This window comes from Leptosomus discolor, chromosome 26 (assembly GCF_034619465.1).
Source record: "Leptosomus discolor isolate bLepDis1 chromosome 26, bLepDis1.hap2, whole genome shotgun sequence".
NCBI classification, from domain to species: Eukaryota; Metazoa; Chordata; class Aves; order Leptosomiformes; family Leptosomidae; genus Leptosomus; species Leptosomus discolor.
This window is the reverse complement of record NC_141416.1, coordinates 1-23,264: the sequence shown is the minus strand read 5'-3', so window position 1 is coordinate 23,264 and position 23,264 is coordinate 1. Positions and strand designations below refer to the sequence as shown.

Here is a 23,264-nt window from a genome sequence, read left to right as displayed (position 1 = left end):
CTGAGCCTGACTCTTGGTGCTGAGGTTTCATAAGTGCGCACATGCATGATGCTGTACCGCAGCGTATCTTTCAGAACACTTCCAGCTCTACCACCTGTCAGGGAAATGTCTAAATATTTCTATTTTCCCCAAATAGTTTTTTCATCAGGACTGGAAAAGGTTGGGAAAAAAAAAATAATTTGAAAAATCATGAAAACACCGAAATCCACAGTAGCGTTTGAACAAAAGCAGCATCTCCTAATTGGGAGGAGGACGCAGCCTCGGGCCCCCCGAGGGATGGATTCCCCACGCCTCCCTCGGGGTTGGGGTGTGCCATAGAGCCCCATTTCCATCCTGTCGATGGGAGGCGAAGCACATGGAGTCCCAGGGGGACAATTTGCCTTGCTATCTCCCGAGGATATCCACCGCCAGCGAAGGAACAGGGACCAGAGCGGAGCCTGGCTCTACTTGTGTCCCAGATAACGCTGTCACCCCAAAGAAACCAGGCGGCTCGTCCTGGCAAGATCTGCAGAGAGGCCAAAGGGTGAAGGAGATATGTCAGAGCCTCCCTCCCGCTGTGAAAAGCAGAACTGTGACGCCCAGGAGGGACGAGTGTCCAGGAGACCTTCCCCGGCTGGCCCCGGCTCTGCTCTCCATCACTCGCAATCAGCTGCCAGGAGCTGTGGAGAAAGCTCACGAGTGCAAATCAGGAGGAAAAAAAAGTAAATTAAAAAAATTAAAAAGAACAAAAATAACGTTTAAAAGACCTCCATGAGATGCAAGGGTGCTCAGGTTAACTTGGGACTGGTTTTCCAGCACGTCTCCTTCGAGGCCAGATGGTTTGTGGCGGGGAAAGGTGCAGAAGCCGGTTCCCTCACAGCCCGGCACGAACCGGGCGGCCGGGGCTGAACCCCCTCGCCATGATGGCTGTGCGGGTCCCCTTTCCCCTTTCCACGCTTGGCAAGACAACGCTTGTCTTTCCAAGAGGGTCATTTCCAGAGGCCAAAATATGACCCAGCAGCCAAACCACAGCTTCCCCTTCCAGCAGCACCAGAGTCAGCATCATGTGCCTTGGGTGATGCTGAGCTCCCTCCCTCCACTTTCCTTTTTGTAATTGCAAGAATTTGAAAAATAAAATAAAATAAAATAATAATAATAAAATAATAATAAAATAATAATAAACTGAAATAATAAAATAAAATAATAAAATAAAATAATAAAATAAAATAATATAAAATGGGAGGGAAAAAAAAAATGTGCAAGGAGCTTGGCCTCACGCAGCCCTGCGAATTCAAGCCAGGGCCAGCTTCAGAGAGGCAAAGACCAGCAAAAGCTGCTCCAGCAGCAGTCAAGGCTAATTAAATAGCAAATGCAGCCGTTCCCAGAGGATTCGGCACTTTCTGGCTGCAGCTGCCGCTGACCTGCGACGCGACCTTGGGCTGCCGCCAACCGTTGTTATCTCTCTATGGGGGCTCAGCACCCCAATACCCGGGGTAAAGCTTGCTGCTGCGGGTACCCCGGTTTGCACAACTGTCCGTGAGCTCCCGTCGGCTCAGCTGGGGGCCAGTGGGTGCCAGGGGGGCATCCATGGGGCTGCTCGCCCCGTGCTCCCCCCGCCCGGCTGCACTCCCTTCCTGCTAGTTCCCCTGCTCTAAAGTCAAAGTCACTCGTGCAGAAGATACCTGCTGGCTCTTCACATCTCCGGGCACGAGGGACTAATCCTGTTTTACAGATTAAGGAAGCATTTTGCCACGTGATGTGTTGGAAATAAGCATGCGACTCCCTTCCCCGCTCCAGCCCACGGCCATCCCAACTGCTCACTTGCCAGAACCAGGATCCCCGTTTCATTGTGTTAACTCTAATCCCAGTACTTCATTCCTCCTGTTCCCCAGGTGCAGGGTTTGGTTTCTCCCGTTCCATCCCAGGGACAACCTGCCACCTCTCTCCCCGCTCCCTCTTTCCCAGCCGCTCCCTGCCAGTGCTGGGCACCCGCTGCACACCCACCTCCGCTCCCTAATCCCCCCTAATCCTCATTTCTGCCTCTGTGTTGGAAAGCCCTTATCGAGCTCTCTCGTCTAACTTGGGAGCAGAGATAACTTGCTATCTCCCACCCCAATCTCTTCCACAGTCTATTTTCTTCCTGCCCAGAGTTGATTTCCCTCACCTAATTGCCCAGAAAGCTCTTTTCCCTTCCTCTAATCAGTCTGGAGCAGACTTTCTCTAGATAATTGTGCTGAGACCTGATCACCCTTCTCATCTCCATCTCTCCAACACTCCCATTTCTTTACTAAACTCATCTGTCGGAGCTGCGTTCCTTGTTCTAATTATTTCAAGGCTCTGTTGAGTTACTTAATAGCTTGCTCATCTGGCACCCGTATCTGAGAGCTCCCAGAGCATCTGTGACGGTACTCGGGTCTGAGCTACCCTGGTATAACTGCGTTTCCAGTGAATAAACTTGCTCCAGGTGTGTGACAGTGTGAGCCCAGAACAAAACCTGCTTTAAAAAAAAAAGGAAATTCTCTGAAATCAAGAACTTGCTGCTGCTGCTTCTCTTGGTTGGGAGGAGCAAGACCTCCTCAGTCACAGGAGCAGCAGCCTGGAGATGCTTTGCTGCATCCCATGGGGAGTTGCATGGGGTTCACGCTAGCCAGAGCCAGCTCATCTTTAGGCCAGGCCGTGAACTTAGCCGTGCTAATATCAAGCTGAAATAGTTCATTAAACTCAGCCTGATGCCCCAGATCCCCACAGCCCTTGGAGGATCCAGCTGGGACCTTTTTCCTCCCATCCTATCCTATCCTATCCTATCCTATCCTATCCTATCCTATCCTATCCTATCCTATCCTATCCTATCCTATCCTATCCTATCCTATCCCACCCCATTCCATCCCATCCCTGAAGCTCCACCAGCCCCATGGTAGGGGCCGTAGGGGTTGGATTTACCACCCCTGCTTCCCTATCCTCGTTATCGCCTGAGCCTCTTTCCCAGGCTAATTGATCCACTGTTTTGTTTTCTTATCAAATTGCTCTCAGCCCCTGATGCTCCTTTAATCAATCCTCAGCCCTATCTGTACAGAGGACCGCTGGGAGACCTTTCTTTGCAGCCACTGCTGTATCTAATCACCCGGGGACTTTACCTAATTGGTGTAAAACCTGATTTCTTTCTCTAATCGTTCCGAGGCCACGATTCACTTATCTAATCACTCCAAAGCCCAGGCCTTGCACACCTCTCTCCAGAGCTCCAGCATAGCCTCCTCCATAGGTTTTTTTCCCCCCCTCTGCAGGTGGCTCGGCTCTCTTGACTCCCTAATCCCTCGGCTGCTTGATCTCTTTAACTAATCCAGCTAAGATTTGGCACCCTTGCTCGGCTGCTCCCCTAACCCAGTGCCGGGAGGGTTAAACCCAACACAGCCATTTTCTCCATATTACCCCGCACCAGCAGCAAAGCGCAGACCTGGGCTTTTGCCTGCTCCTCCCCTCCATCCCCAGGGAAGGGCAACACACGTCGGGGGTGCAATGGCCACCCCGGTGATGAAGGCGCAGGCGTGTCTTACACCCCCCCACCCCCCCACCCAAAGGTCACCCCCCCCCCCCACCAGAGGAATCTCCCCTCTCTGCTGGGACGGGGTGTGCCGGCTCAACCAGTTCCCACTCTGCTACACCCACTGGGCTGGGCACGGGGAGGGGACAGCGATGGGACACGGAGGTGGATGGCAGCCCAGAGTTTGCCTCCTCGAAGGCAGGGGGCTTTGCAACGCTGCTCCCGTGGCGTTCGGCCGCGTCGGCCCTTGTACTGAAAGGGACCCGGTGTTGCCTTGCGGGCTGGAGCGCAGCTCGCCCAAGCCCTTTCTTTCCTCCTGGTGAGTCACGTCCGCTGATTCAAGCGAAACAAGTTGACAAGGGGGGAAAACATTCACGAGCGCCAGCCTGGAAGGATCCCAAGGCTGAGGACAGGGTGGCAGGAGCAGAGGGGAGATTTTTTTTGTTGTTGTTGTTTTTCCCTGGAGCGTCACAAAAGGAGAGCGAGTCCTGTCCCGGGGTAGCTCGCAGCATGTCGCTCGCTAAGCGCCGGAGCACGCAGCCCAGCGGGTCGGGCAGAGGGGCCGGCAGTGCCCAAATCCTGCCTCCCTGCTCCAGCAAACCCTCACGCTCTCCTCTCAGAAACGGAGCAGACCCCAGACCTTCCCTGACCTCATGCCTTTTGCTCCAGTCCCCTCCGGCTGGCGGTTTCAGCCCTGGAGCTCATTTGTTCCCCTGGAGCAGCCGTGCTGAGCAAAAGCTTCCCCTTCCCAGGGCTGGCGAGGCCATGGCCCCCAGCCCACGCTGGCTCAGCAGCACAAGGTCACTCCTGCCTCTCCCTCGGTGGAAGTTGCACGGGGTGACTCACCCCTGGCTCCCATTTCCGCTTAGCCCCATGCAGGGAGTTTTTTGGGGTGAAAAGCACTGCCCCCCCCCCCCTTCCCCCCCCCCCATCCTGAGAGTCAGATGCAGCTTCAAGTCCCAGCTCTGTCCTCTTTATCGCTTCAGTTTTTCCTTACTCCCGAGACTTGGAGTGGGCTGAAGCTGCAGCCAGAGATGCTGTGATGGAAAGTGTACACTGATGAGGCGACGGGTCTATGCAGGGCTGGGAGCAAAGGAATTGGGATTGAGTCTCCCCTGGCAGGTACAGCAAGGGGGTGTACTGAGCACCGAGGCCTGATACTTGCTCTCTCCATTTGGAAGAGGGAGCAGGACAGTGAATCTCTGCGCTTTGGGATATTTTTCAGACCCTCATCAGAGCAAAGTGGTGTTTCCCCTCTGCACCCCACAGCCCCCAGGGAGTTTATTCCCACCCACCCATCCCAAGATGGCTCCAGGTGCCACCAAAGTCCCCCCCTGCTCCTGGGGTGGGAGGATGCAGCAGGAGGGAGGCAGATACCCAACCCCTTCCTGGGACCCTACCCTCCGCGTGGGGCCGGGAACACGTTCCCAGAACCAAGCAGTGGGAATTCGGTGTGCTTATTTGCAATCCAGAGCTGACCCCGGGACTGGGAGGAGAATGAGTCAGCTTCCAGTCCAGGGCAGGATTCCTCATCAGGCCTCTCCTTTTGGTTAAAACCAGCGCCATTTGGAGATGCGGCAATTAAATCATTTAATCAAGTCGGCACTTCTAACCAGTGACAGGCTTCAACCTTTCCATGCTGACACTTCTTGTGCAAAGCAGGCTGGAAAGCAAAAGAGCCCCCAAACTCTTGGCTTGCAGGAATAACTACCAAAGCACCAGGGTCTGCAGGCGCCAGGAGGACCCACGTCCTGGAGGAGCTCCGTTCTCCTGCTGCAGCCCCCAAAGAGTTAACAGGTATCTCTGGTGCTGCTTTGGCTGCACAGAGCTGTTCCTGGCCCCCAAGGGCAAAGTCTTCACCCACCCCCTGATTGCTCTGCCCTGGGGATGCCGCAGGGCACACACGGCTCCTGCTCTGATGGATGTCAGCCTGGCTCAGCTCCGGGGCTGCGGGAGGCAGCGAGTGACTCTGGGAGCATCGCCCTCCTCCCCGAGCTGCTTTGGTGCACAGATACAAGAGCAACGACTTCTGTCCTGGAGGGATTGCACCCAGCCAGGGTGCACACACGTGCTGCATCGCCTGATGCCCTCGCAGCCCCTCCTGCGAGCTGTGCATGGTGCTGTGCAGCAGCAACAGCCACCCCTCCACGATATTGCTGGGTTGTTCCCTTTCTTCGGGGCAAGAAGGAAGGGGATGAGCCCAGATACTCCCCTGGGCACCCCAGGGCCCAGACAGGCTGGCTGCTTTCCCCCGTGGGTGAGGATAACCCAGCAGACCTTTAAGCCTTGCTCATCTCAGACCTGGGTCCCTCTCAGAGGACACCGTGGCCTAGGGGTGCAAATCAAGCACCCGTCGCAGGCTCACCCAGGAGGGCAGCAGCTGAGCTGGGCTCAAACATGACCCCAACAATCCCCCTGCTCCAAAGTCCCCCGTCCCCACCGGGGAATGCTGCCGGGCCGGCAGCTTCGCCCTGCTGAGCCAAATCCCGGCTTCTCGCCACCGAGCACTGGTACCAGCAGTGCTACAGCCTGGCATGTCGTCCCGGGGTTGCCAAAGCAACCGCAGAAACACAACAAACAGCAACAACACACAGCAGACAGTCGGCAAACATTCCCCTCTTATTTTCTCCCCAGTTCAGTTTGTGCTTTTTCCCCTCTCCCACGAGGAAGCTGCTACCATCAGAAGGGAACAACAATATTATTCTTAAGCGCACCAAGCCTGCGCCATCCCAGCAGGAGCCGCCTTGCAAAGCTCCCGGCGCTGCTGGGAAAGCGGCTGCTTCTGGGGAGGAGCCCGATAAAGCCATGCTGAACCCCGAGTCCGATACGGGCAGGCTTGAGCCGCTCACCTACCTCCTTGGTGCTGCAGGCGAGGTCTTCGCACGCCAAGAGATGGGGGCTGCGCCGAACCCAGGTTGGCCAAGCGAGGTGAATCCCTCCTCCCTGGGCTGCTGCGGGGCTGGGATGTCCTGACCTCAGGACTAGGATGAGCCCAGTATGGCCCAGCCCTGCTGACTTTTACATCAGCCTTGATCCACCGGTGTGGTTTTTGGGGGTCTGGGACTCAGCACCCTTTCGCAGAGGGCAGAGAGCCCACAAGCATCCTCAAGGCTGAAGAAGGAGCAGGCAGAGGACGCAGACACGGCTGGGTGCACCCGCGGAGGGGCCCCAGGCGCATGGACACCCCAGGACTCGCTGAGGCAGCTCCTCAGTCCGAGCCCCGCAGCCGCGTTGGCGAGGGGGGATTAGCGGGCGCAGCGTGGGGCGCGGGCTTTCAAACCGGGATTAGCATCGCTGCGGCACGTGACGCCGGGGGAGAGCAGCTCTCCGGGGGCGCTGCCTTTGAGCCAGCCTGCCCAGCACCAACCACTGTCCCAGCACCCATTCCACTGGGCCAAGGCAGCCCCTGAGCTGGTGGGATCAGGACTTTCAGCAGCAGCTTTCTGAGCCCAATTGAACAAATTTCCGTCCTCTTTGGGTCTGCGGGTTCCTGCGAGCGTGTTGGGGCAGATAGAGGATGCTCCCAGCCATGAACCTTCCTGCACTCCTGCATCCTATCTCACCTCTCCCTCCCAAAATCTAGGAAATCCCAGACCCAACAGCCCCTTTCCCACCCCAGAGCAGAGCAGCAGCCTCAGGGTAGGTCTGGTGGCACCTGTCCCCACTGATTACACTTGGCAGCTACCTCCAATCTCCTTAACTCCTGCAAATGCCTAGTGCCACGGAGGGGTTATAACTGATGCCTTGCGAGCCAGCCTGATCAGATGAGAAATAATGTATATCTTGTCCCCCCTCACCATTCTCTCTCTCTTGCGTACACTTACATATACACTTGTATGCACGCATACATACTTATATGCATTACTTCTCTCTCATGCTCTTTTTTCCTCTTTATTTTTTTTTTTTTTTTTTTTTTTTAAGCCCACCCATCTAGCTGCTCATTTATGCTCCTGGAGGCAATTATGGTGGTAAGTAATGAGGGAGAGGGAGCAGGTTTGGAGGAAGTGGGGCCAGTGCTGTTAAGGGGCTGCACGGCAACTGGGGATGTGGCACCTTCATCAGCACCCTCCGGCACAGCCTGGCACAGCCACCAGCTTCTCTGCGGAGGTGGGGATGCCGGATCTCAGCCGGGTATGAAAGTGCAGACCTTGAGGGGGGTTGGGGTGGGGGGTGGGGGGGAGGGTGTCAGTGAGGGGACCTGCTGCAAGCGTGATGCATGTGGCCACACAGGGGGGTTGTGTGGCCCCATGCAGGGCGGTGCGTGGGTGCAAGGCGCTGCATGGGACCCACTGGAGCTGGACTGGGTGAAATATGAGTCTCAGGGAGAGCCCAAATCTCTCCCTTTCTCCTCAAATAACACCTTTCAGGACGGCTCTAGCATCAGGTTGGGGCAGGACCTGACTTCCCTCCCAGTCCCCTTTCAGCGTTGGCTGTCCCAGCCTGCACGAGCCCCACACAGTCCCCAGCAAGCCCAGTGCCTGGGGGAAAGCCCACAGGGCAGAGGAGAAGCCAAAGGCCATGCGTATGAGGACAAGTCCCCTTTGCCCATGTGGCTTGGTCACCTTGTCCCAGATCTGGACTGTGCACCTTGGGACCCATCCATCCCTCCAACCAGGGCTGCCCCACACATGTTTGTGGCACGGTCACATCTAGGACCCCGCGGTAGGAGGCTGCTGGTACCTGCGATGCTACAGGTTGCTTGGAGCACCCACAGCACCCACGGCCAGTGCCCAGGCTCCCACTGGCCATGGCCACACCGCTTTCCCCCAGCTTGCAATGACATCTAGTGGAGCTGCCTTGGGAAATGCTCAGCCCAAGCCAGCCGACGGGCCTCCTTCGGCATTTCCAGGGCTGAATTTTCCTCTCCAACCTCCTCTTCGAAACGTGTGGGCAGGAGGCAAGAGCCAGCACCCAATTTTGGAGTCGTGGCTGGTCACCCACAGCTTTCCAGGAGCCAAATCACCGTTTCTGCAACAACACAGAGGCCCCTCTGGTCCGTGCTGAGACTGATGTGAGGCGTGTGCTTAATGAAGAGCTGGGGATTGTCACCATTCTGCAGAGCCTTTTACATCAGGCTCCCCTTCTGTCCCCAAAACAGCACCGATAATGGGTTTCAGGGTGTCAAATGCTGCTCCTGCAAAGCCACGGCTGCTGTGGGAGGTGGCTGGTGGCAAACAAACCCCACTGAGCCACAGCCAGAGAAGTGCCCGTTGTTTTTGCTCTGAAGGCAAGGAAGAAAAAAAAAAATACAGTAACCAGAAGACAAAGATGTTGCACCAGCAACTCCTCGGGATCGTGTCCCTGCTGGGGGTGCAGCACCGAAGAGGTTAATCGCAGCCCAGTCCTATTTTAAAAGTGGAAGAGCGCTGCAGCTTGATCCCAATTCATTCCTTTAGAGATATAATCATAGTCTTTGAGATGTAATCATAGTATTTATTTAAGAATTAAGTGTGTCTGAAAGTGGCCTAAATTCCCGGCGCAAGTGCTGAGTTGATACCTCAGCATCTGACTCAGCATTGCTTCAAAGGAGCCAGCTCCCGGCGAACATGGCAACAATTCCCATCCCCATAACCTTGCTTGGGGGACAGGGTGCTGGAGGAAATGGCACAAGTCTGAAAGCACCCAGTAAGTGAGAGGAAAAGCAGGTGGGGGTCACGGAGCTGGTTTAAGGAGAAACAATCATCCAGAACAATTCTGTATTTTCTTAAACATATTTATTTAGAGTAAATAGGCAAAGGCAGCACAGCTGGGATGCAGCACACAGGGCAGAAGGGCAAGCACTGCTCATAGCTTTTATATGACAGAAGGGAAACAAGAAAAATACATAGAGACCTCCCAAATAAACATCACTTTCCAAAGACAAGACAGATGCCCTAGTGCCAATATATCAGGGTACCGTTGAGCCACCTCAAGGTGCTAAGGCCATTAGTGAAGTAGCAATGGAGATTGCCATTCAGGTCCCCCCCAAAGAAACAAACTCCTTTGCAGAGCAGGTTTGAGACCTGCTGCTCCTGTGCCTGAAGGAGACAGGGCTGGGACAAGGCTTGGGACCACTCCCAGCTCCTTTCCCAGCAAGAAGGGGAGAAAGTGCTTTAAAAGCAGCAATGGCCAAACTCGGTCATTATGTCACACTTGAAAACTAATTAAACACCAGAGCAAATCACCAGGGGACAGAGAAGCCACCATCCTGGTTAAGAAGTGGCTGGGGGTTGCTCCACACCAGCTGCCAGGTATCAGCATGAGCCAGAGGTCCCTGCTTCAGGCCCCCGAGGCAGCCCCAGGACAGCAGTGGTCCTAGGCCACCCTCCTCTATTTCTGCCGCCAGCCTGGCTGGAGAGCAGGCAGTGAAATTCCCTTTTAAAAACCCAAATTCTCCTGTTGCACCTTGATTTACAAGAGAAGAGCCCACAGGTGGCTTCATAAGCAGTTACTGCTTCTGTATTCTCCCCTCTCTCCCCACCCCCAGATAAAGTCTAATCCTTACATTTCCCCATCTTTAGTAGGAGGAAGAAAAAAAAATATATTAAAATACCTTTATTCATCACTAGAACACATGTGTAGTGTCCAGAAATCCATAGTGTCCTCGAGCAGCCGGCTGTTCACAATGCGGTAACTAAACAGCCAAAACACCCCCAAAAACTAGATTTTAATACTGCAAAAGCTGCAATAGCCACATCCTTCCTGCAGGGAGGGTGGGGTACCAGCCCCCGACGGCTCATGCCGCAGGAGGGGGGGCTCCCAGCCAAGACTGATTTTGGGGTGCCCAGGGCTGGGACCTCTGCTCCCCGCAGCTGGGTGCTGTTGACTGTGGGTGCTCAAGCACGTGGCATCGGGGGAGGAAGGCTTCTTTGGAAGCAGCAGCTTTCTCCACCATGGGGACATGTCGCCACAGGACCAGCGCCCCCAAGGTTTCTCTTTGGCAGGTTTGCGGGACACCCCTGCTGCCCTCCCTACCCACGCCCCCGCCCCGTTACTTCTTGAAGAACTTCTTGTTGAGGAGGAAAAGGAGCAGGTTGACATTGACTTTGGCCTTATTGAACATCTTCATGACTGCTACACCCTCATATTGCAGCTGCAGCAGGTCCTGCGGGAGAGGTGACCGTCACCACTGCCAGGGGAAGGGGCTGTCCCACCCTCGGCACCCAGCTGCAGCATCCCCCAGGGGCAAGGGGAGCCAGCAGGGAGCTGGGTTTGCATGCAGCAGGGAGATGGACAACGAGTGTGTCCCCAGCTCAGGGCAGGACGCCCCCTGGGCTCCAAGTTGCTCCCAAAACCAGTCAGGTATGGGGACACCATCCAGCCCCTGCACCCCCAGGCTGGCCTGGCCTCCCTGGGGCACTAGTATCCCCAGGATGGGCTCCCCACCTGGTAGTGCAGCTGGAACCGCTCCATGTCAATCCCCATGAATTTGGCTTTCACCTGGAATCGGCCTGATTCCTCGCAGGGGATGATGTCAAAAATGACGTTCCTGAACCTGAAGGGGAAGGAGCCACTTGCTACCAAAAGGGACTTCACACCTGACCAAGGAGCAGGTCACCCACCCAAAAGGAACCCCATCGGCACACACGAAGCCAGATCCACAGCCCAGAAAGCCCCCCTTCCCAATCCCAACTCACCCCATCCTTGCAGGGGGACAATAGTGGGCCCATGCGCACCCTCCCGGGCTATTTTCCTCTACCTGCCCAAGCTTGGTGCTGCAATAGCTCATCCCATGGACCAGGGGCTACGTACTGGCTGAGCGGTAGGTCCTCAATCTCCAGCAGCACCCCCTTCTCGAACAGCCAGGCCGCCGTGTAGCGCAGTGACTGGAGCTTCTTGTTCTTCCTGCTGACCCTTGAAGAGGAGGGACCACGTGCTCAGAGCTGGTTTATGGCCACACATGACCCCTCGGACCCCCCCAACATCTTCAGCACTCACAACATCCAGATAGCAGTGAAAAATAAAAATAAAAAAAAAAAATCAAATCAACCATATTTTTTAAAAATTTTTTTTTTTTTTTGTAAGGAAACATACTTGTTGCTGGCTGCCAGGTTGTCAAGGCAGGTCTTGATATACTGGTTGTAATAATCTATTTGCTCCTCGTAAAATAAGGTCTTGGCATTGAGGCCCTGCAGGGTCTGTCTCAGCTTCAGGAGCTCCCCTTTGCGGTGCTGCCGGTAACGCCTCTGGTTGCGGATATCCTGGAGGAAACGAAGCCGTACAAGAAAGCCAATATAACCTGTTCCAAGCTCTATTGAAGAACCAGAGCAGGATCTCAGGAGGGTTTAGAGGTGACCTCAGCTCACCTTGGCCAGCTCGTTGATGAGCTCCTGGTACTGATGGGCAGGGTCCACAAGCCCCAGGCTCTCCAAGTGCCGCAGGTCACGGGTGATCTTGCGCTTCTTCTCCTCCATGGACAGCTGGCTGTTAGCGGCCAGGGAGCTGTGGCGTTTCAGCTTGGCAGGGGTCTGGGCGTCCCGCAGCGCTCGCCTCTGCATGAGATGGTCATGGGAGGCTTCCTGGAGATGAGAAAGGGGCAAGCCTAGCGCACGGTCGGAATACGACGTCAGGAGATGGAGCAATCCAACTCCCCCTCACGCACACGCTTTGGTATGAGTCTCCCCTGGCCCAAAACACGTGTTTCCTCTGAAAAACGGAGCCCAGCCACTGCTGGAGCATAAGAGCAGTGGCCAAGCCTTTGAGAAGAGCAGGGCAACTTTTTGCTGAGGGCTTGTTTGCCATTTCTGCAAGGAGTAGCGACAGGACAAGGGGGCAATAGTTTTAAGCTAGAAAAGGGTAGATTGAGGTTGGACATTAGGAAAAAGTTCTTTAATATGAGGGTGGTGGATCACCAGAACAGGTTGCCCAGAGAGGTGATAGAAGCCCCGTCCCTGGAGACATTCAAGGTCAGGCTTGATGGGGCTCTGAGCAACCTGACCTAGTTAGAAATGTCCCTACTTATTGTAGGGGGGTTGGACTAGGTGGCCTTTAGAGGTCCCTTCCAACCCAATACATCCTGTGATTCTAGTAAGTTTTTTAGCTCATCCCCAGCAGCAGCCTCACACATCCCACCTCATGCTCTGAGGCCGGTGTCCACAGGATCTCTGGGAGGGAATCTCCTGGCTGGGACTGGATCACATCCACCAGCATTTGCTTGGTGCTAAAGACCAGAGGGAGAGGTCAGGCATCTGCTCCGGACTGTCACCCTCCTCCACCAGAGCAGCACATTTAGTTGCCTGACAAGGGCTTCTTACTCCCCACGAGCACCCCAGCTGGCGTCCCATCCCCCAGAAAGCTCCTCTGAAGCCCGCAGAGCCCATCTTCACCTCAGCAGCAAGCTCCTTGTGTCGTTTTTCTCGCTGCTAGTCACCAGCACCAGCTTGCCAGTGAGGGTGAGGGAGATCTCCATTTTGCTGAGCTGGGAGAGCGCCTGCTCAGCACTGCTGTCTGCCGGACTAGCAACGGTCTCCCCTGCGAGGGCAGAGAGAGCACAAGTAGCCATGTTGGGCTCAAGAGGGCTGGCTTCCTCGTGTCCAAAGCAACCCAGCTAGAGCTTCACACAAGAGCAGCATCCCCATTTCCATCCTCCTCCTGCCAGGGTGGGTGGTGGGCCCCAGAGCTCTACCTACCAACAAGGGACTGGACCGTAGGAAGCTCATCAAGATCTTCCAGAAGCTCGTGCAGGGGGTCTCCGTGGTGTGGCGCGATGGAGTCCTGGTGCTCAAGCAGGAGCTGGATGGTGTGAGGAAGGAGAGTCAGTGGCAAAGGGGTGTGCAAAGAAACGGGGAGCAAAGGCCAGTCAGGAACGATGCGATGCACTTTAGCACCTGAAAGGGGACTGCAAAGTCATGAGGTTCAGTGAAGGACAAGCAGCGGAGAACCTGCACAATCTGAATTATTTTCTTGCTTAAAAAAGGAAGAAAAAGGCCAGGAGGAGCTCTGCTGGTGGTGGGATACAGAGGAGCATGATAAAACACAGCAGAAAGTCCAGGAGGTGGGAGCAGAAGCAGAACCTGCAGATGAGTTTTATGCCCTTACCTTGTGCGTGTTGATGAGCTCCCCCACTGTGATGTAGATGACAGGTTTGGCCACCGCCACCATCTCTGAGTACTCGTCCACGTTAAACCTCTCTTCTGGCTCAGGGACACAGCAGGCAGCAGAGAGGAACCTCCTGCAGAGAAGGACCTCTTCAGTTGGCCCCAAAACCCCCTGCCACGGGCTCGCAGCTGCTGTCCTGCGCCAATGCCACCCTGGTGCCCACCTGAACTTGTGGTGGGTGTCCTCCAGGTACTGGTTCACCCTGCAGAGATGCGCGTTCTCCCCGTTGAACACCTTGCGGGCGGCCGCATGCTGCAGCACTTTGGCGATGGAGCCCAGGCTGCGGCGGTGGTCGGGATGCAGGGTCACCCCAGCTGAGATGTCCACGATATCGAAGCCGTCAGGGGCCACCACTGCGGGGTTCATGAAGCGGTAGTAGAGCAGGTTCCCCACGATCTAGGGCACAAGACAGGCTGGGTGTTGGGGAGCATGCAGGATGGTACCCAAGGAGGTGGTAGCTCAGCAGGAAAAACTGTTCTGTCCTTGCACTGCCCGGTGGGACCCTCCCGGAGGGGACAGCAGCAGAGAAGAGCCCACCATTGGCATTGCCTTAGTGGCTCAAGGAAAATGTTGACTTGAAGGCATTTTTAAGTCAAGAGGACTTCACCTTCTGTGGAGGAATACTGGCCCTTCACACGCACCCAGGGTTGAACCCCACCAAACTGCACAGGCCCCCCAGCCCCGGGGTACCTTGTCGATCTCCTCCGCCGAGGCCTTGGGGAATTTCTCAGCCAAGGATGTCCTCAGGATTTTGGCCACGTAACGCATCCCATAGCTGAGGAGAGGGCAGGGAGGGGTTCATCAGCATGCAGGGCAGCACCAGGCTTGGCCACCCTGCCCCATGCTTACTACCCAAGCAGCAACAAGTCCCCAGCCTTGGGGCAATGGAAGAGCCCATAGGAGGGGCTGGAGAGCATCCCTTAGCTCGCTCCCCTACCCTGCTGTCAGCCCAGACACCCCTGGGGGAACCTTCATCCTCTGAGATGACGACAAAGCTCAGCTTCTTCCTTGCAGGCACCTCAACAGCAGTAGGAAAGCACTCAGAAATGGAGCAGCAAGAGCAGCCAGCCTACCAGGGCACTGCTGGAGCAGCAGCACCCGCTGATATCTGGATTTCCCCTTGTCGACAGTGCAATAACTCAGTCCTAGAGCAGCCAAGGGGCCAGGAAGTCCCCCGTCACACCAACCTTGCTTTCTAAGGCCTTGCTGAAGCTACCCTCAAGCCGACACCGCTGCTTGGACGTGCACATAAGCCATCGAAATACGTACGGGATCTTGTCTACAGAAGAGGTGATGGCAGAGACGAACTTGTCCGTCATTGCGAGGAGGTTGCGGATAGAAATATCCAGCCGCCTTTGGACCTCGGGGTGGCTGAGAGCCTGCTCAGGGCTGACCTCATATGGGAGCTTGCTGTGGATGGAAGACAAGGTCCCCATCAGCGTCCCAATGCCCATCACCTCACAGCTGGGCAAAGCCTCCTTGCCCAGGGCCTGACCTTTTCTGCCCGCTCTGTGACTCGGTCTGGTTGATCCACGCCTTGTAGATGTCCACAGGGTCGGTGCGGATGCTGAGGGTCTTGTCTTGCAGGACCTCCTGCACCGGGCTACCCAGGATCTGCCGCAGGGCATTCTGCCCGCGTGCGTTGCGGTAGAAGCTGACCACCAGCCGGATCACTGTGGCATTCCCTGTCAGGATATCATGGACGTGGTCCACCTTGGACCTGGGCAGAGAGACAGGATGGATGGGATGAAGGGGATGGACCAGTGTGTTTGTTCTCCAACACAGAAAGCAGCAGCCAGAGGAGATAATGGCATCCAAGATGATGCCCCTGGTTCAGCCTTTTCCCAGACCTGTCCCCAAACCAGGGCGCTGACAGTCACCCACCTGATCTCCTCCTGCAGCGCCGCTTTGAAGAGCTGGAGCAGCAGGTAAGCCTCCCGCGGGTTGGAGGCGTAGTTGTAAAGTGTAAAGATCACTGACTCCAGGAACTTGGTCGACTTGTTTTGAGGCATCTGGAAGATCAGCCTAGCCAAGTATACAGGCTGGGTCTGCAGGGATGAGGAACACCAAGCTAATCCCAAGTCTTGTGGGGTGGCAGGGGGCCAGGGTCCCTGCGCTGATCTCCCAGCTGTGGTGGACGCAGCAGAGCCCCACCAGCCCCACCTGCAGCAGGTAGAAGAGATGCTGGTAGGCCTCCAACTTCTGACGCTTCTCCTTGCTGAGCGACTTGAGCCCCTTCTGCTTGTCTATGGCCATCATCTCCGAGAGCTGCTCCTTGTTCTTCTTGGTCAGCTTCTTGCAGTGGGAGACCACCTCCTGCAGCCATGCAGGCAAGGAGAGAAAAGCGTTGGTGACCACCAGCAAGCTCCAGCGTTCAGCCCAGCTTTTGGGGAAAGGGAGCCAGAGACACCTTGATGCTCCCCAACCCCTTCAACCACTTCAAAAGCAAAGCAGAGAGGAGTTCAAGCTGTGACGCCAAGGAGGAGAGGACCAGCTCTGCATTGGCTGAACAGCCTGGGCACTGCGGCTGAGCCGCATGAAGTGGCTGAGGTCCTCCCCCCGCTGCCGCACTCCCCACCTGCAACGTGATCCTATTCTTGACCAGCAGCCCAATCTTGATGTCCATGAGGTCCAGGTCACTCTCCAGCTGCCGACTGGCACGGATCCTCTTCACCACCTCCTCCTGCAGCCGCAGCACCTCTGACTCCTCCCAAAAGTCATGCTGGCTCTGCTCCAGCAAGTGGATGAAGCGCCGGACGATGCTCAGTGGTGGGCTCCTGGCATGGACTGCAGCAAGGCATGGCACCACCACGAACGCTCGCAGGGAAGGCTGAGCAGCCATCCCCACCACAGACCCCTGGACCCCCAGCATTTCACCAAGACACCCCCATCCTCCTCCCCACAAAAGCATCATCTTGCAGCACCACGACACAGGACAAGATGGTGCTGTGCTCTGTGACACCTCCCTGGGAAGCCTTCTGGAGCAGAGGGGCAGCAAGAGCAGCCCCAGGGCTGCTCTAGCCAATGCCGATGGAACACCAAGCCTCTGCCACTCTCATGCTTGTTATGGGGATGCTGGTGTCCGTCCTGCCACCGCCTCCCCATCACGCAGGGCCAACGAGGGAGAAGGCAGAGTCCCCTTCCCAATTAATTAGAACCACTTCAGAGCAGAGACAAGCAGGCACTTACCCAGCTTCCTGTAATCCCCACGGGCTTTGTGAGCTCGCATAAAAGCCTGGATTTTAATTACAGCTTTAACCTGCCAAGACAAACAAGGGGGTGATGAATGTTCCCCCAAAGCATCCCTGAAACACGCGGGAAGTGGAGGAGAGCTGCCTGGGTACCGGGCTGCCTCTGCCCATGCCTGGGATGAGGGTCTCCACAGCCCAGGAGTGATCTCACCCTCCTTAAGTGGCTGTTTCCCCTCCACTGGCTGTATTTCACACACTGCACCAACCCCAGAGGCGCAGCTTCGCTTCCTGCAGCCAACACACCCCTTTCCCCCCAAATTTCCTTCCTCTCTAATGGGCATCTTGAAGTCCTTGTTGGTTTTTGGTGGAGCTGGAGTGTTTTTCCTCTCCTTATGCTTTGTTTATCTTCCAGACCCACCTTTTCCTTCTCATCTGTCCCCCTGCAAGGATGCACCAAGTTTCTCCCTCCAGGCTGCGCCACGAGCACTCGAGGGGGCAGAGACCTGACTGCACACTCAGGATCATCTCCCTCCATCCCCGCAGATGGTGACACATTCCCAGGAGCTCATTTACTCCCCACCCCGCCACTCACATTCTGCCTGAAGAAGCACAGCCTCTGCTGGTACCTTCTCCGAGCCTGCCACATCCTCACGCCCGCCTGGATCTGGGAGAGAGGTTCAAGCAGTTGGATACTGGAAGGACTCACTTGGCCAAAGCAGGTGGGTGGAAAAGGGGGAAAACCGTTGGGATTTTTGCACGACGTTCTCCACCAGCCCAAGCTCCCCCAGCCCCTCGCATGCTGCCCGGCCTTGTCCTGGTCCAGCTGCCATGTTCTCCCTCAGCTGCCTCTCTACTGGGCAGGGGGGAAACGCCACGCTCATCGCCAAGCAAGCAGGTAGCTATGCCCAGCGTGGGAGCAAAGGGGGAAGGAAGAGTCTTCCAAACCTTTATCGCAGCAGCTGCATTGGCTTCCAGATAGCGCAACCTCTCCAGGTAAGTTCTGCGCTTCTTGTACCCTCTCCAACAAGCCTGGGCATGGGGAAAAGAAACCAGCTACTGAGATCTGCGCAAGGTCGCTGCGATGGCCGGTTGGTTTTTCAGATAACATCCGAGACGAGAGGATAACACAGGGCGGGCGGGGAGGAAGGGAGGAAACCAGCACCCAAAGTGGCTGCTGTGAGAGAAACAAGCCCCGTACCATCCTCTGCAGTACCTTGGGTGAGCTCTGGCTGTTAAACACAGGGAGCAGCAAGCACCGGTGCTCCCTGAACATGCCAGAGGATGCTGGAAGCAGCTGCCCGTGGTTTGCATCCCCCCCTGCACAGAGGTGGGATGGATTCTGGCTACATCACCTGGATCCTGATGGCAGCCAGCTCCCGCTCCTGCAGGACGTGCCGTCGTGCTGCAAACTCCCCACGGACAAGGAAGCCTCGCAGTCGTGCCTGCAGCCTCACGACGAAGGCGATGTTGGACGCCCACAGGCGCTCCCGGTCATGTGCCGCGGTCACTCTAGTGACGACTGACTGTGGGGACACGGTGCACCAGCTCAGCCCCAGGGATGCTGCCAGCACCCGCCGAGTCCCATCCTGCCCATACCTGGATCTCCTCCCGGCTCAGGTGTGTGGTGTTGAGGCCGCCGTCAGGTGGGTGCTGCCAGCTGCCCTCAAAGGTCTGCAGGCTCAGGTAGTACTCTGTACCGTCCATCAGCCTGTGCCGGATCCAGCACGGGTTTGCACCCCCTGCATGCCGAGACGGAGAGGTGCTGCTCCCCCTGAATGGCTCAGGTAAGGGTGCAGCACCCCAAGCTCGGGGGGGGGGGGGAGGGGGGGGGGAGATTTTTGCAGCCCACGAGTTTTTACCCGCTTGTCTCTTGGTGGCCATCAGAGCCAGGAGCTGCTCCTGGTACACCGTGGCACAGGCGCTCGCCACGCCGCACAGGGCCACATTGGGGTTACGCAGCACCCGCAGCGTCTGCTCCGCCTTCCCCTCCTTGATGGCCTGGTTGATGGCAGCGATGCCCAGAGCCACTGCGGGAGCAGAGAAGGGCAGCTCACACGAGCCCCTTCTCTCCTCCCCCACCCCACAGCAGCACCCTGACCGACAGGTCCTGCACCCAGCACCCACGTTGGTAAGAGCACTCACTCCTCCTGGCTGCCACCGTATCTTGGTTGGCCCTACAGACCCCTTCCTGGATCTCTTCCCACCAAAGCACAGCTCCATCGTCCTCTGTGGCCTGCGAGACAGGGGGAAATGGTGGAGGGGGAGCTGGGCAGCCCCAATCACATTGGTCTTACACTAAATCACCCCTTGAGCGCCATTGGCTTTGCAGGATGCCGCATGGCCAGGGGGATGCCATGCTGCCGGGGGGATGCCACCCCACCTGGGCTTTCTGCCTTCGTGCCCGGGCCAGGACATCATGGTAGCGCCAAGCGGTCGGGAGGGTGACGTCGGGCAGGGCGGCTGCCGGTAGCAGCAATGCCGCCAGCGTCTTCTCAGGGTCCGCCTGCACCAGCGCCTCGTTGATCAGCCTGACAGCAAGGACTCCTGCACGGGAGGAAAGGAACAGACTGTTCAGCTCCCCAAATGCTCCGAGTGCCCAACAGAGTTGCAGCCCAGAGTAGTGTGAGTGTCTCTGGTGTCTCGCTACGGCTGGGCTCCCAGTGCAACCTCCCTCCTGGAAAGTTTGCAGAACCCCCTGCTCGACTAGACCCCTCATGGGCAGGACTCACGGTTGTTTTCATCTTGCACTGATGAGTTGGTGTTGGTCACACTGTCCTGAATGTCATTCCAGCTCAGGAACTCCGCTCCTACTTCCCTAGGTTGGCCTTTCAGCTGCAGCAAGTCCTCGAAATACCTGCAGGAGAGACATGGGGGATTGGTGTGGTGCATTTTAAGCAGGAACAGCGCCTGCCAGAGCCAGGTGCCTTGCTTTTCAAAGGGGAAAAGGTAAGGCACAGGGCAGGGAGGCTGGGCAAACAAGCCCCAAAAGCCCAGGCCCCTGACCACCTCCTCCCCAAGGGTCTGCTTCACACCACTGACCCCAAACATGGCAACAGTCTCCTCACCGCTGCGCATTTGCATCCTCGACACCCGAGAGGCCCAGGTCAGGGCTGACCAGGCTGCTCCAGAGCCCATCGGGGTCCCCGGCGTCCAAGGCTTGATTAACCAGCGCCACGGCCGAAAGCATCTCCACAGCCACAAACAGCTCCTCCTGCACCAGCTCCCCCTGTGCGGGGTGGGCAGAGACACTGACCCCCCATACTCCCATTCTCCAGCCCCAGCAGCCCCTCCAGGTGCAGGGGGAGGCACCACCTCCATCCTAGCAGAGGTATCGATCCCCCCCCTGCCGATGGGACCCAGAGCCTGTCCCTGGGTGAGCTCTCACCCGTGGGTGCTGGCACTGCAGCAGGGCCAGCTGGTGCTGGTACAGGGGGGCGGCAGGTGGGTACACGTCAGGCAGCCGCGCCGCAGGGTCCACCAGCGCTTCCAACGTTTTGGCCGGCATCCCTCGACGGATGGTTGCGTTGATGCGGCTGATGGCCTGCAGCACTGAGAGGGAGGACCAGGGGGAGTGGGCATGGGTGGGTTGCAGGAGGTGGCGCAGGGGATGCACCAGGCAGCAAAACCTGGCACGAGCACCGCATCCACCCCAGCCACTCACTGCCTCGCTCCTCCTTGCCCTTCTTGTTCGCCACAAGGATCCCTGCCTCCACCTCCTCCTGCTCCAGCAGGTCCACGTAGCCCAGCTCCTGCAGCGGGCAGAAACTGGGACCTCTGCTCTCACACCAGAACTGCTTCCATTGACGGAGCAGCCACACTCAGACCCCCCCGCCCAGGGGGAAACCCCCTCCTCCTGGAGACCACCGCAGCTCCTGGGGTGCCACCCCAGCACGGATACCCCACACCCGCAGGCTCCGGCCAGTCCCTACCAGTGCCTTCTGTTCCCGGTCCATGCTGAGCTGCTCCAGGTAGTGGTGGATGTTGTCCTGGTGGAGGCAGTGCAGGGCCAGGACGGGGTCCTGCAGCGCACGGTACAGTGCCGGCGCTTCCTGTCTCTCCAGGGCATCGTCCACCTCCTCCAGAGCTCCGTGCACTAGGAAAGAGGCCAGTTTACACCGAGAGAAGGTGAAGCAGGTAAATCACCCCACAGCTCCAGGGAGCTCCAGTTGAAGCCTGTGTACCGATAATTTTAATTTTTCCTTGGAAATGCACACCCAGCCCTGCTCCCCACCGTGTCCAAAGCTGGCCTGAGCAGACAGCTCCTCCTTTCTGCTGTGCCCACCACCCCGGGCAGGCTCTCCCCTCCAGCCTGGGGTACCACAGTCCCACCAATAAGCTCTGGAGATCCCCCTCACAGCTTTGCTCACCGTTCACTTTGTTGATGTTCCCTTGGATTTCAGCCTGGGTCAGACAGCGATCGTAGATGTCCTCTCCCTCGGGGATCACCTGCAGGTACTGGAGAGAGACTCCCCACCCTGAACTTGCTGCCTACGTAGCAGGGGTCTCCTGCAGATGCTTGGGCTCGTTTCCTGACCCCAAACCCAGGTTCAAGCAGCCTCCAAAGAGGAATCATTTCCCCACCACTTTCCCACCCTCATCTTCTGATCAGCCCAAGGGCTTCCAGGCTGTGTTTTACCCCCCCAAACATGGGAAAGGTCTCTGACCGAGAGACCCCTCCAGCTGGAAGCACCCACCAGCACACCAGCAAAGGAGCTGCTCCTCTCCCAGCACCCCCATGACCTCCTCACCCTGTTCCTGGCATTGCTGCCCTTCTCCAGCTTTGCCTGGTGGAGCACCTCCTGGTAGGCACCAGCCAGCACCTCACGCAGGTCGAGAAGCATCGCGCTGGGGTTGTGGAGAGCCGCCATCGTCTGAGCCACCACCCCCCGGTCCACCGCTTCATTGATCGCCAGCACCGCGGCATGGACTGAAGGCGAAGTGGGAAGGAGGTGGGTGGGACAGGGCACAGAGGGCTGCGACGGGCCATCCACTATGTCCCTGTGTGCGGTGGGACAAGCTGCGCCGCATGTGATGGTGAGAAACCCCAAACTTCTCAAAGAGCAACCTACAGCCTCCAGTGCCTGAGAAGTCTCTACAGCAATCCCAGCTAATGCAAAACCCCAGGGGCTGCTGGCTAGGAAGGGGCTGGGCCAGCCCGTTGCAGCCACATATGGGTCTGAAGTGGAGCGACCAGGTGCCTCCACAGCCTCTCCAACCACCCACACACCTGTCCAACCAGCACCGCTCCCCTGCAGGCACCCATTACCTGCTGCTTCGTCCACCGAGAGCTCGTTGGCCAAAATGCCCCCGATCTTGCTGAAGGCGGGCAGCTGCAGGCCGTACTTCTCCAGCTCTCGCTTCATGTTGTCGATCTCCTCCTCTGGAGCAGAGCACAGAGGCATCACCGCTCAGCACCACCACCATGTTCCAGCACTGGAGCAGGGCTAACCAGCAGAGCCCCCCGCTCCCCTGACAAACTGGAGGGGTGCAGAGAACACCCACGCTAGGGTAAGCATCACCGGGGCAGCTCTGGAAAAGCTTGCCCAAGGTCTTCATTCCTCGCATCCCTCCCACCGCAGGGATCCAAGAACGTTGTTGGCAAACCCTCATCGCCAACCCCTAGCCCAGCTTCCCCCGTGCTGTGTCGTACCAGTGAAGTCCACTTTCCCATACAAGTCCTGGATCTGCGGAGCCATCCCCAGCTTGAAGAGGTACAAGCTGAAAGATGAAGCAGACACGTGCCACAACTGTGCAGTCGCTTCCCCCTCCTGAGGCTATCATCCCAACGCTGGGGGTGATGCCACCAAAGGGTTCGTGAGCACAAACACAAACCACGACAACAGTTTTGGCCCCAGGGCCAGGCCAGGGACACCCACCTGAGCGCATGGATGCAGTAGACAACCCGGGGCATGTTCTTCTTGTCGTAGATGTCGGTGGTCTCCGGGTGGAAGATCTGCCAACAAGACAAGAGGCAGGTCAGGTGGAGATGGCACCGAGATGGTCCACAGAGAGAATGGTGTCTAAGGGTGGGGGGACAGAGCCGAAGCACCCCCTGCAACACCACTACTCCCCACAAAGAGCCAAGCCTGCAGCACGCAGCCCTGGTGCCACCCAAGGGTGAAGGCCCAGGGAGAGCGGAGCGGGGGACGTTACCAAGGGAAGTCCCACGTGGCTCATGGCATCGCGCCAGTAGTTTATGTTGTCCGTGTGCCGAAAGTGAAGCCCAGCTGCCTGCAAGAGAGAAAGGGGCAGGCTGAACCCCACCTTCTCCCATCCCTGGGGTCACCCTCTCCCCCAAACCCACCCAGCTGGGGCATGAGGTTAAATACAGAGGTAAAGCCCGTGACCCCCTCAGGGCAGCACAGCTCAGAGACCTCCTTGACAGCAGCACTCTATTAAATTGTCCCTTAATGACTGCGATGGCTATGTCCCTCCTCACTTGGCGTTCATCAGCCATGGAAAGGTCCCTGCAGCTTTTA

At 57.2% G+C, this 23,264-nt stretch overlaps 1 protein-coding gene across 1 annotated transcript; it reads right to left on the bottom strand.

Annotated features, from left to right (window-relative positions):
• Nucleotides 1–10,487: 10,487 nt before the first annotated feature.
• On the bottom strand, nt 10,488–23,016 carry IQGAP3 (IQ motif containing GTPase activating protein 3; the record flags this gene model as incomplete). The annotated part of the gene is made up of 35 exons (XM_086478198.1): nt 10,488–10,601; nt 10,883–10,991; nt 11,249–11,350; nt 11,531–11,697; nt 11,803–12,015; nt 12,569–12,656; nt 12,823–12,967; nt 13,126–13,228; nt 13,535–13,667; nt 13,758–13,990; nt 14,285–14,369; nt 14,864–15,004; nt 15,090–15,314; nt 15,479–15,642; nt 15,758–15,910; nt 16,173–16,381; nt 16,784–16,853; nt 17,378–17,449; nt 17,731–17,814; nt 18,138–18,308; nt 18,382–18,524; nt 18,645–18,812; nt 18,928–19,018; nt 19,166–19,329; nt 19,515–19,639; nt 19,851–20,011; nt 20,171–20,334; nt 20,447–20,534; nt 20,715–20,878; nt 21,153–21,231; nt 21,534–21,712; nt 22,052–22,165; nt 22,436–22,503; nt 22,662–22,738; nt 22,939–23,016. Coding segments are annotated over 35 exons (4,644 nt in total), but the record flags the coding sequence as incomplete, so codon positions are not given.
• Between the last annotated feature and the right edge of the window lie 248 nt (nt 23,017–23,264).